Source organism: Anoplopoma fimbria, unplaced genomic scaffold (assembly GCF_027596085.1).
Source record: "Anoplopoma fimbria isolate UVic2021 breed Golden Eagle Sablefish unplaced genomic scaffold, Afim_UVic_2022 Un_contig_10726_pilon_pilon, whole genome shotgun sequence".
In the NCBI taxonomy this organism is placed as follows: domain Eukaryota; kingdom Metazoa; phylum Chordata; class Actinopteri; order Perciformes; family Anoplopomatidae; genus Anoplopoma; species Anoplopoma fimbria.
This window is the reverse complement of record NW_026549741.1, coordinates 36,013-49,836: the sequence shown is the minus strand read 5'-3', so window position 1 is coordinate 49,836 and position 13,824 is coordinate 36,013. Positions and strand designations below refer to the sequence as shown.

General features: G+C 44.3%; 1 protein-coding gene across 1 annotated transcript; it reads right to left on the bottom strand.

Annotated features, from left to right (window-relative positions):
* Nucleotides 1-374: 374 nt before the first annotated feature.
* LOC129114876 (cell surface hyaluronidase-like) lies at nucleotides 375-13,065 on the bottom strand (the record flags this gene model as incomplete). The annotated part of the gene is made up of 6 exons (XM_054626764.1): nucleotides 13,004-13,065; nucleotides 6,282-6,633; nucleotides 5,944-6,084; nucleotides 5,207-5,774; nucleotides 1,585-1,754; nucleotides 375-566 (listed from the first exon to the last, which is right to left on the bottom strand). Coding segments are annotated over exons 2-6 (1,405 nt in total), but the record flags the coding sequence as incomplete, so codon positions are not given.
* Nucleotides 13,066-13,824: the final 759 nt, after the last annotated feature.

Sequence of the window (13,824 nt, the reverse complement as noted above, 5' to 3'; positions counted from 1 at the left end):
GTACTTACATGTATTATTTTGGTCAATGTCTCCAAAACTAGGCAACCCACACCAAAACATTTTAGATAAACAGCACTACGTGTAAGAGGGAAAATATGAAATTTGGGGTGAGAAGTACCTTTGATGAAGTGGGTTCTTAAGAGAATTAACACTGACACAGACAAAGCCCTTTTTAGTTTGCAGCCAAGGCAACCAAACCTATTCCTTCAAATGCACACTCACACACTCACACTCACACTCACACACTCACACACTCACACTCACACTCACACTCACACTCACACACTCACACTCACACTCACACTCACACTCACTCACTCACTCACTCTCACACTCACACTCACTCACACTCACACCACTGGCCTCTCTCTCACCTTGTATCCTGACCTGCCTGCTGCGGCAGTGAGAGCAGGGCAACAAGGTAAACTCTTCTGCCTGGTGCATGGAGTAGTCTGTGCTGGCAACTACAATCTGATCCCCAGGTTGCCAAGTCTGCTGCACTTTGTCCTGCAGGTTCAGCACCACCTGGTCCACAGCATCCACATGGAAGCCTGAGATGGGAAAACCTAAGGGGAAAGGGGGGCATAGCTCTTAATTTAAATGAAACACGAAGGACAAGACACTAAAATAGTATGAAACAGAATTCTGATGCCTTTTTATTATCATTAACACATGTATTGTATCTAGCCATAAAGGGTATTACAAAGGCTCTCTTCAAGTAAGAACAAAACAAAAGCTCTTTATGTAAGGCTTAAATGTTTCCATAACAACTGTAGCTAAATAGTGTTACACTAAGATCAATCCATCTATTCTTAATACCCATCAAATGGGGAGAAAAGACATCAGGATAACAGACAACAAAATGTTTTTCGACAGTACCCCATAGTGAAGTTATTTATTCACACTTAAAAGCAATTAAGATCCTGGCTTCTGAATAGCTCAATAACCACTGAGATATTATGAAGCAAAGCAAAGAAGTTTAAAGTTTGCGTACAGCATTTAGGAATATTGTGCCGTTGTGGGCAATATCAACCAAAATAATGATTGAAAAGACAGTTAGATAACCCTGGGACACTATGAATTCACACTTTATGTTCAGTTAAGTTGAGTCACTGTCAAAATGTATTTTACAAGGTGTGGGCATGCACGGCCGCAATAAATTAAGTCAGTAAATATAGTGGGTGTGCTAGTACTTCACCCGAACCACAAACACACTCCACATAAACAATTACTTCCGCCTGAATACCTGGTATTTGTCATAACGGCATGCTCACAAAACCACTGAGGCACAAGAATGTCTTTAATGTTCAGGTGATTGATCTGAGTAGCAGTTGGCATGTGGTAAACCTCATTCCTCAACCTGTCACCTTCCTCCAAACCCTTTACACTTCAAGTGAGAGAAGCCGGTCCATTTCATCTGGACACTACAGAAGCCTTTACTGTGACTAACTTCAGACGAAAAGCATCAAACTTTAGCAACCTACGGAAAAGGACCGAAGGCATATACTAAGCACAAAAATGAATGGCCGAACGCTATATCATTTCTGTCAACACTGAACCATTTATGTTCAAACCGTTTCTTACCATTCTTCCACTCGCTGTAGGCAGTGACCGAGAAGCCTACTCCATCCACAGTGGTGAAGTTTCTTTTTGCCAGAGCTCTCCCTCCTGTGTCGTGGTTTTCATGTTCCCTAACGTCCTCTGAGCAGGATGCATTACCACCACCTACCACGGAGACCAAAGCCCACGCCTGTCTGGACAGACCCGAGGGATGGAGAGAAAAATGGGAGAGAGACAGAAAGGATAGGGAGTCATTTTCAGGCTTTACAGTGAATGGAGTAGTGTCACACAGCCTTATCAAAGAAACAATGATCGGGTTCTGGGCCTTAGTTCTCCATAGATTCTGTTTGGATGATGAAATGAATGACATTGAACTATAGCTGAAAGTTACAGACTCCATTTCCAAACTCTGTCAACACTTGTTCCTGGTTCAATATCACATCACTCCTTTCATCATTCACGTGGCTCACACTTGCATGTTCACAAACATATACAAATAACAATGTTTTAATCATTTCACAGGTGTGCTGAGAAGTCAATGGTACTTCATGAAGCCTATTCAATCATGGGTTATAAAAGAGAATATTACTTAAAACCAAACAAGACCCTTTATTTGTGACAGACGACCCAAACCATAATGTTTAGCCGCTGAAAGGGGATGATAGCTGCTAGAGGTTTTTGTGGAGCAGTCTCAGTGAAAATGTCAAAAGAACATTCAAACGTGGTTTACCTAATATCTTACAGATGAGACAACTAGTCAGATGAAGGGTGTGACCTGAACTGCATAATAAGTTTCACTGTGCTTGAGCGTCCGTGTGTGTTATGCATCATGTTGAAGATGCATTGATCACAGACCCCCATACCCTTCCACTGAGCCTATAGATGCAACACATGATAACAGTCACATAGAGGCTTACGCAGGGTATCTGAAAAATAAATTGAACTAGTGACTAGATGTGTAATGCCCTGAATGCTGAGCAAATGCCTGTAATGAGCCTGAAGCAGGATAAGAGGAGGCAACTGAAAATCAGAGTTAATGTCGTGTATTTGTGTAATAATAAAAAGACAATGAGAGGTAGAAAACTAAAAGAATGATGTGAGAGAATTGGAGGGATTAAAACAAGGGCAGGAAGGGCGTTCATATGGCTCAGAGGAATAATGGGTGTGTTTGCCACATCCCAAAATTCATAAAAAAAAACTACTTTTTTTAAAATCCTCCAACAAAGAAAAATATTTTTAAATGATTAAATATGAAGGAGAGGCCTTGAAGTCATTTGAGCGGGGGAGTTTTAGGGTGTGGGTGGCGAAAGGGATTGGGCGTATGACCTAAAACAAGACAGTGTAAAACCTTGACATCAGATGTCATGTCCTTAGCATCTTAAGAATGAATCATTTTCCTTTTTTGTTGCTGAATGAGTCCCAAAAAGCTTAAAACCTTTTAGCTATTTATAAATATAATATTCTATGACCACTGGTCTAAACTATGGCATGACCTTTATAAACTTTATCAACACAAAGTGACCCTGACCAATAAGACCTAAGACAATTTAACCATTCAGTAGCCATATTTTAAACCTGGGTAGTCAGTTGAACATTCTGATAGACCAGAGGAAAGAAGTCTCTTGTTTCCACTGAGGCATTGCTTGGCTCGTTCCACATGCACTAAAGAATCCCAAATTCATCTTTACACTTATCTGTTTAGCTAACTTCCATCAGGTACTAAGATGGATCTGCAGTAAGCCGGCAACTTGCTACATGTTTGAACACAATACAAAAGCGGTAAAACACTCAAATCTACCCCTTGGAGAACTATGTTCAGGAATAATTGAAATTCACAAAAAATAAACCAAAGTGAGTTTTAAATTACATTTTCTACCTATGAAGTCTCCTTGAATATTAGCAGCAGTTTGTAATGCTAGAACTCCAACATGCCCCTGTGCTAAAAACCTGTCTCTGTTTGTAATAATTGCTTCCACTGGCATAATCTCAACCTAGAAAGCATCTTCTTGTAGATGAAAGAGCCCTTCTCCATGTCACCGTACGCTGCACTAATACTGAAACAGATCTGCCTGAGGATCCACTGTCATAACGGTGTGTGGCTTCTGAAGGAGTGGTTGTTTCATAGTTTCCTTTTGCCACATCCTTGTTTTGATGTTACCAGCATTTTAACAACCTCATTGTTTTACCGGAAACAGCAAATGTGAGGAAGCAAGAGGTGAATTCACTACAGACCAGCATGCATGTGTGTTTAAGTGTTTGTGAGTGCTCCCCTGAGAGACAAACATTAAAGACAGAAGGGTCAACAGGCACGAGCCAACACATATGAATATATGGCAGGAAGGATGGTTGACCCCTGAGATCAACTCACAATTCAACCATATTTTGGTTGGAGTTGGAGATACAAGGACAAAGAGGTTCATGACATATGCCCACGGGAACCCAGGTATGTGTGGCGTTAAAGCACTGACGTAAATAACAATAAAACTTTGACAGAACGAGCACTACAATTAGTTTCCAGCCACATTCTCTGCTGTCTGTCTGCAACATGCCATGACAGGTCATAAGCTGATCCACACTTCATTATTACGCTCAACCCTGTAGGTCATATGCCTTTACCGCCAGTCTCCTTCAGGCCAAAATCCCTCAGCCTAATATTAAGTGACTTTAACAAGACATTAAACTGCTTGCTCTCATAAATGCATGCTATGCGTTTCCCCCCTCTCACAAGCAAATCCACAGAAAGCTAAGATACAAATCTGTACTCCAATAAATGTTGAATAAGGAGGGATTAGTTTGAAGACTTGGCAACCATCCCCATAGGAGAAATGTGACACTGGACAATCCGGCGCAACACTTGGCTTCACAGTCAACCAAGGACCAAGCCAAGTTACAAATAATTCAGAGGGAAATGCTGCACTTAGATTTTCCATTGAAAGAAACTTACTTGTGCATACATGTGTTAGAGTGTCTGAACAGAAGTCCTGAAAAGTTAAAATGTAATTCTCTCCTTTATGAGCTTAAAGAAAGTATAGCCCATGAGGACAGGACACTCAAGCCTACAGTATCTGTCCCTTTGCATGATGGACATAAAATCATTTGTTCTGGAAACTCTCTAAGTGTAACTCCACTATCCTGTACGTACTTCCTTTTCTGGCAGAGCATGATACAGTAGAAACAAAGAGGGAAACAGGAAGAAGAATAAATGGGAACAACTCAAAGGAAAATCCCAAATGAAAAGAAAGATACATGAAAGAGGACATATTTTCAGGGAAGATGATCATGGCACAGAATGCTGGTATTGTCAGTCCAAGTCATCGAGGGGTCTTGTGTTAATGGTTAAACAAAACCATCTTTATCAGCCCCAGGAGACCAAGAATAAACAAAACACTCCCAAAGACTTTCACAGACAACACACCATGGAGAACCAACAAAAACTCTCCAAGAGCTGGCACATTGTACAACAACACAGCTGAGACACAAACCCACTCACGCATTTTTTTGGACAGTTGGACAACAGGCACACTCGCCAGGGCAACATCAGCAAACAATCCATGTGTATTTTCATTATTTGATTTAAAAAAATAAAAAAACGAATCATTTAGAAGTCTGTATAACATTCCCATATTAAGAAATTGGCCCTCTTTACCTGTATTTGAGATCATAGACGAATCTACTGCCGAGCCTTTCTTCAATGGCCTTCTTTGTTTCATCCAGAAGACTTTTGACAGCAGAGTCTCCTACAGCCAGTGTGACAATGCGGCCCACTGGCAGGGTCCGCAGCAGCTGGGTGAGCCGGCGGCTGTCATTACGAGACTCGTGCGTGTCGTAGCGTTCAGAGAACAGCCTCGCAGCGGTGTCCTGGTCGACAACGCGCAGGTTGATGCCCCTGCTGAAGTTCCGTTGGAAGGCATAACCCCCTGTGGTCAGGCCGGAGGCCGGGACAGTTCGGGTCAGCAGAGACCAGGAAACTCTCTCAGTACCATGTAGCTCCAGAGTCCCACCTCTCATGACTCCTATGAACTTGCGGCCGAAGTCAGGCACTTCAGGGACTGCCTTGTCGTCCGAGCGGCCCACAAGGGCAATGGTGGCACGAGAACGGTAACGGCATTTGGGAGCACCGATGTGAAGGGCGCCGCCATCTTCTATAAGGATGTGACGTGTTCTCAAGGTTATGTTTTTGGAGCCGTCAGCGTTGTCTGCGAAAACTACCTGACCTGTGAAGAAGCAGGAGGAGAAAAAAAGTGATTTTGTGCTGTATGTTACATCCATTTATCCATAAGATGAACTTGATCTGCTGAGCGATGTCACCTCTCAGATTCAATCAACGGTCAACGTTACAACTCAAAATGCCACTTGACAAATCATGCACCTTGATGTGCTTACCTCCTGACTGGATGGTTAGTGTATTGAAGGTGGCAGAAGCATCCAATTTAAACAAATGTCCCCTCCTGACAATACCATCCTTCCCTGGTTGGTGGCCCGGGTTCCAGCTTCTAAGTAATAGATTGTGGTCCGGACAATTCTCTGCAAACATGACCAATCAGTGACAAATTATCGAACCTCGTAGTTCCCATTAGACAGGGATATACAACAATGCACGCAGATGGTATACTCACACGGGTACAACATATGTGCAGCAAGTTGAGAAGCCATGGGTTAAATAAAGAGATATACATTTTAGAAAAACATAGACATTTGAATGAGTAATTTGTAATACTGACCGTCTAACACATCTCCGCTTGAGAGACTAAAGACGAGGATGAGGGTGAAGAAGAAAGCCCCGATCGACACTCCAAAACAGATAAATGTGTTCTTTCGTTGCTGGAGGCTCTGAGCGCGCTCCCTTCGCTGGTTCTCCTCTGACAGGTTGAAGGTGGCTCGTCGCTCTGGCGGGGGTCCGTGAGGTTTCATCGGTGGAGGCGGTGGAGCTTTGGCAGGTGGCGGCGAGCGGACTGGAGCCACCCGCCCGGGGACATAACCTGGAGACCTCTGGTGGTTGCCGTGGGGCGGAGCCACAAAGACCGGAAAGTGGCTGGGGCCATCACTCGTCGGCATGGTATTAACGTCTGCTACCTGAGAGGAGAAAAAGGTGGATTAACTGAGCGTGTTCTTTGGGGTACTTTCGGTCTCTACGTCACATCTCATGTTGGATTGACAAAATGTTACTTTGATGGCAGCCGGAAACCGATACATTGGTTTGATGTCAGCAAAAACATTTGAATAACACATAGCTAAAAGCACATGGAAACGCTGAAAAGGCTGAAGTTGGTAATACAGTTGTTAAAGGAGGACATATACAAAGGTTGTATAACAGAGAGGTCAGGCAGAAGAGGTCAAGACGGAGGAACAAGACACTAAAAGAGCTCATAAAATGAGAGTAAAAACAGGAGGAGGTGGAGGAAGACAACGGGCTGATTCTGTGGAAACAGACAATTACCCTTAAAGCATCTAAGTTGTGGACCTTCAGGTAAAGACCCTGGGTGTGGGTCTTAAAAGGACTATTAATCTATTAGAGCCTACTCCAAACCAGTCGGCGTATACTGACTGGTTTGGCTCAGTCAGAGTGACATTAGCTGCTCTTGTCCACAGCAGCGAAGGAGTTTGTGAATAATGGATCTCAACATTCCTCAGACTATGTTAACACGGCAAAAACAGATGGCACCAATTACAGTAGGGAAGGAGGAGAGTACGCCAGCTTGTGTCTGCGCTGGCTTTATTTCACACAAGTGGAGGAGGTAGCCCAAAGTGACCTGAAACCATGGACACACATGCGCACACACACACACAGACAGACAGACACACACAACCACAGAAAGGTCATATGGACAAACACCTGCACACACAAACATGCACGGGTAAAGGAAATGACACTGCAGGAAAAAAAAGGCTTAAATGGCACTTTTCTTTAACACAAACACCCTGTACCACAGTAATGGCATTACAGCTTGACACTATAGGTCTTCAAAAAGAAAACTTCAGCAAGTTCAAGCTTTAACACATCAGTTTATGGCCACATGACTTGATGAATGACCCAGTCATGTAAGAGGTTTAAAATGCAAATGTCCCCGCTGCGGGACTAATAAAGGATTATCTTATCTTATCTTATCTAAAATGAAGACACCATAAACGTCATGACTTTCAGACTTTAAATCAACGAGTGTCTACAGTATCATTGCTTCATTCACACACAAGAGATGTGAACAGACTCACACACTACTGTGCCAATCCATAGACACACACACACACAACAAACCATTGTCTTGCCAAGCCAATTAGTCATCATTTTATCCCAGAGCACAACAAACCTCTTCAATTCATACACAAAGCAATGTACATCAGGGGCTGCTCAACAAGGGTTTAGTCATTTACATCTGGCCACAATATAAGCAGCTGTTTCACCCACTTCACCCTGAATGATCCCATTAGTGTCTCTGAAGCATTCTGTCGAAGACTTTAGCTGATAATTCTCCATCTTATCCTTAACCGTCATCAAGAAAGACTTGCTGATTACGATTTTTGATGTTCACCTCACGGTTCATGTTCCCTGCATCGGAGGGACTCAGCGGGAGCCCTGTGACGGGATGATCCCTAAAAAGGCACCGGCCTTTATAACTCTATCTCACACTATGTTTTTATTCACATTCCTCACCATAAAAAAAAAAAAGAAGCTGATCCTGCTCCCCTGCTACTAACTGACCTATCAGAGCACATGAAGGTTGAGTACTCACGCTCCTCTGTGCTGTCCGGCTTCTGGAAACTACACTCATCACAAGACTTTTGCAGCTTTGCGTGAACCTTATGCGTTTCCCAATAACCAGGGACTCTCACTCATCGGCCTCCCTCGCTCTCATACGCGTGTCTTGATTTCAGAGCTTCAGAGCTGCTGAATATCAAACAGATGTGGGTGGAGGAGGAGGAGGAGGAGGGAGGAGAAACACTGTAAGTGGGAGAGTCCATCACAAGTTCCTCAGCTGTAAAATCAGCCTGGAAATCGACATTGCTACTGTTACAAACAGTAAGCCACGTGTCCCCTGCATCAACTCAAACCTCTGAGCTGTCACGACTGTGGCCACCAAGTGAGGACTGCCACAGATGTAACTGCAGTCAGTGTGCTGAGCGAGTTCAATTCAATTCAGTTTATTTTGTATAGCCCAGAATCACAAATTAGCCTCAGAAGGCTTTACAATTTGTGCACATGCGACATCCTCTGTCCTTCCCTCACATCCTCTGTCCTTACCTCACATCCTCTGTCCTTAGACCTCACATTCACAGGAAAAACTCCCCTAAAAACCCCTTTAACAGGGAGAAAAAAGGAAGAAACCTCTGGGAGAACGACAGAGGAGGGATCCTTCTCCCAGGATGGACAGAATGCAATAGATGTCATGTGTACAGAATGAGCAGCATAACAGAGATACAACACATTCAATGTATATGACATAAATGATTCATATAATAAGACTACTTATAATAACAGCAGCAATTATTACAGTAGAATTATAGCCATGTAGGTGTCAATGTAGTTGACACCTTCACTGACTTGAATCGAGGTTAAATAAGGTGCTTTAAAAAAAAAAAAGGGGGAATGATTTTTACTTGTTTATGTTGATTGATTTATGGGCTTGTTTTGGCCTAAGTGTCTCCTTCCTACCTTCAGTGGTTTCTTTACTGTGGGGAGAGGTGCACCACCACCTAACACCACCAAGGTAAGGGTATCTCTGAAGGTAAGGTATCTCTGAAGGTAGGGTATCTCTGAAGGTAAGGTATCTCTGAAGGTAAGGTATCTCTGAAGGTAAGGTATCTCTGAAGGTAGGGTATCTCTGAAGGTAAGGTATCTCTGAAGGTAAGGTATCTCTGAAGGTAAGGTATCTGAAGGTTAGGTATCACTGAAGGTAAGGTATCTCTGAAGGTAAGGTATCTCTGAAGGTAGGGTATCTCTGAAGGTAAGGTATCTCTGAAGGTAAGGTATCTCTGAAGGTAAGGTATCTCTGAAGGTAAGGTATCTCTGAAGGTAGGGTATCTCTGAAGGTAAGGTATCTCTGAAGGTAGGGTATCTCTGAAGGTAAGGTATCTCTGAAGGTAAGGTATCTCTGAAGGTATATCTCTGAAGGTAGGTATCTCTGAAGGTAAGGTATCTGAAGGTATCTCTGAAGGTAAGGTATCTCTGAAGGTAAGGTATCTCTGAAGGTAAGGTATCTCTGAAGGTAAGGTATATTTTAACTGGTGACATCACGGTATCTCTGAAGGTAAACAGGTCATTACAAATAAAGGTAGGGTATCTCTGAAGGTAAGGTATCTCTGAAGGTAAGGTATCTCTGAAGGTTAGGTATCTCTGAAGGTAAGGTATCTCTGAAGGTAAGGTATCTCTGAAGTATATCTCTGAAGGTAGGTATCACTGAAGGTAAGGTATCTCTGAAGGTAAGGTATCTCTGAAGGTTAGGTATATTTTAACTGGTGACATCACGTGGTAGTTTTGTTTTGGTGCGATGTCACCAACAGGTCACAATTACAAATAAAGATTTTCCTTTTTTTTGCCTCCACTTTGTCAGATGAGTTATGGGAGACGTAACGTTGGCAACACACCAAACAACATAAAAGCACTACTTTACATGTGTTACCAGTTAATTAACCCATTCACAAGAAAACAAGGTCCAGACAGACACAGTGGAACGTTAGTGGAGGACAGACACAGTGGAACGTTAGTGACAGACACACAGTGGAACGTTAGTGGACAGACACAGTGGAACGTTAGTGGACAGACACAGTGGAACGTTAGTGGACAGACAGACACAGTGGAACGTTAGTGGTGGACAGACACAGTGGAACGTTAGTGGACAGACACAGTGGAACGTTAGTGGACAGACAGACACAGTGGAACGTTAGTGGAGGACAGACACAGTGGAACGTTAGTGGTGGACAGACACAGTGGAACGTTAGTGGACAGACAGACACAGTGGAACGTTAGTGGACAGACACAGTGGACAGACAGACACAGTGGAACGTTAGTGGTGGACAGACACAGTGGAACGTTAGTGGAGGACAGACACAGTGGAACGTTAGTGGTGGACAGACACAGTGGAACGTTAGTGGACAGACACAGTGGAACGTTAGTGGACAGACACAGTGGACAGACAGACACAGTGGAACGTTAGTGGAGGACAGACACAGTGGAACGTTAGTGGTGGACAGACACAGTGGAACGTTAGTGGACAGACACAGTGGAACGTTAGTGGACAGACAGACACAGTGGAACAGACACAGACACAGTGGAACGTTAGTGGACAGTGGTGGGACAGACACAGTGGAACGTTAGTGGTGGACAGACACAGTGGAACGTTAGTGGACAGACAGACACAGTGGAACGTTAGTGGACACAGTGGAACGTTAGTGGACAGACACAGTGGAACGTTAGTGGACAGACACAGTGGAACGTTAGTGGTGGACAGACACAGTGGAACGTTAGTGGACAGACACAGTGGAACGTTAGTGGTGGACAGACACAGTGGAACGTTAGTGGACAGACACAGTGGAACGTTAGTGGTGGACAGACACAGTGGAACCTTAGTGGAGGACAGACACAGTGGAACGTTAGTGGTGGACAGACACAGTGGAACGTTAGTGGACAGACACAGTGGAACAGACACAGTGGAACGTTAGTGGACACAGTTAGTGGTGGACAGACACAGTGGAACGTTAGTGGTGGACAGACACAGTGGAACGTTAGTGGTGGACAGACACAGTTAGTGGACAGACAGACACAGTGGAACGTTAGTGGACAGACAGACACAGTGGAACGTTAGTGGACAGACAGACACAGGGAACGTTAGTGGACAGACACAGTGGAACCTTAGTGGAGGACAGACACAGTGGAACGTTAGTGGAGGACAGACACAGTGGAACGTTAGTGGACAGACACAGTGGAACCTTAGTGGTGGACAGACACAGTGGAACGTTAGTGGTGGACAGACACAGTGGAACGTTAGTGGAGGGACAGACAGTGGAACGTTAGTGGACAGACACACAGTGGAACGTTAGTGGACAGACACAGTGGAACGTTAGTGGAACACAGTGGAACGTTAGTGGACAGACACAGTTAGTGGTGGACAGACACAGTGGAACGTTAGTGGACAGACACAGTGGAACGTTAGTGGACAGACAGACACAGTGGAACCTTAGTGGACAGACACAGTGGAACGTTAGTGGACAGACACAGTGGAACGTTAGTGGACAGACACAGTGGAACGTTAGTGGTGGACAGACACAGTGGAACGTTAGTGGTGGACAGACACAGTGGAACGTTAGTGGACAGACAGACAGTGGAACGTAGTGGACAGACACAGTGGAACGTTAGTGGTGGACAGACACAGTGGAACGTTAGTGGTGGACAGACACAGTGGAACGTTAGTGGACAGGACAGACACAGTGGAACGTTAGTGGACAGACACAGTGGAACGTTAGTGGACAGACAGACACAGTGGAACCTTAGTGGTGGACAGACACAGTGGAACCTTAGTGGTGGACAGACACAGTGGAACCTTAGTGGAGGACAGACACAGTTAGTGGACAGACACAGTGGAACGTTAGTGGACAGACAGACACAGTGGAACGTTAGTGGTGGACAGACACACAGTGGAACAGTGGACAGGACAGACACAGTGGAACGTTAGTGGTGGACAGACACAGTGAACGTTAGTGGTGGACAGACACAGTGGAACGTTAGTGGAGGACAGACACAGTGGAACGTTAGTGGAGACACAGTGGAACGTTAGTGGACAGACACAGTGGAACGTTAGTGGAACGGACAGACACAGTGGAACGTTAGTGGTGGACAGACACAGTGGAACGTTAGTGGACAGACAGACAGTGGTGGACAGACACAGTGGAACCTTAGTGGTGGACAGACACAGTGGAACCTTAGTGGAGGACAGACACAGTGGAACGTTAGTGGTGGACAGACACAGTGGACAGACAGACACAGTGGAACGTTAGTGGAACGTTAGACACAGTGGAACGTTAGGACAGACAGACACAGTGGAACGTTAGTGGTGGACAGACAGACACAGTGGAACGTTAGTGGAGGACAGACACAGTGGAACGTTAGTGGTGGACAGACACAGTGGAACGTTAGTGGAGGACAGACACAGTGGAACAGTGGACAGACACAGTGGAACGTTAGTGGTGGACAGACACAGTGGAACGTTAGTGGTGGACAGACAGACACAGTGGAACGTTAGTGGACAGACAGACAGTGGAACGTTAGTGGACAGACACAGTGGAACGTTAGTGGACAGACACAGTGGAACGTTAGTGGACAGACAGACACAGTGGAACGTTAGTGGACAGACAGACACAGTGGAACGTTAGTGGACAGACACAGTGGAACGTTAGTGGACAGACACAGTGGAACGTTAGTGGAACGTTCAGCGTTCGGCGGTCGGTGTCGTACCGGTGGTGAGGTTCTCGTCCATTCGCTCTGCCGGAGCCTTTAAAGACACCGCTGACCGGAGATGAGATGTGACGGTGATGGAGATGATGATGGTGAATACTTTCTCTCTCTCTCTCTCTCTCGCGTCCCTTCTTATATCCTTCTTCTCCACATGTTGTTTTCTTTCTGTTGTCGTTTGTTCGTCCGTCGTTCAGCCCCCCCTCAGCCCCCCCCTCCTCCTCCCACAGAGACAGAACCAGGAAGTGATGATGCGTTCTAGTCTGTCGGACACGCCAGCTCTAAAGTATGCAGAACACATGCTGGAGGTTAGTGACGTCACTACGCACCAGTCGTTTCCAGTCTTAGTACTAGTGTACTAGTACTAGTACTAGTACATAGTACATTTTTTTTAAAAATACCACATTCATGAGTCCAAATCTTAAAAACTTATTTCTACACCCTCAGAACACTTTGAAGAGACACACATGTTCTATTATTTGGATTTTTCACAACATATTATAAATTCAACTAACTGTTCAGTTATATTTTCTTTAAATGTTATTTCCCAGCATAATATTTTCATTTAGGTATTGAATTTTAAGCCTTAGTATGGTTTTATTTTACATTTGTGACAATACAGAAAGCCTATTTTCATTTTTTAAGTCCCTCCAGGTTTCTAATACACACAAATTCCCAGAAAAATAACTATAAAGACAATTAGTGTCTTCAAAACCAAAGCCTCGGAAGCAAGAACTTTAGCAGTAATAGTTGTTCTTGATATAGTAATCATATATAAGTAAATCATGTCTATTACTAGTGGTGTCTAGTATGTTTTATTGTTG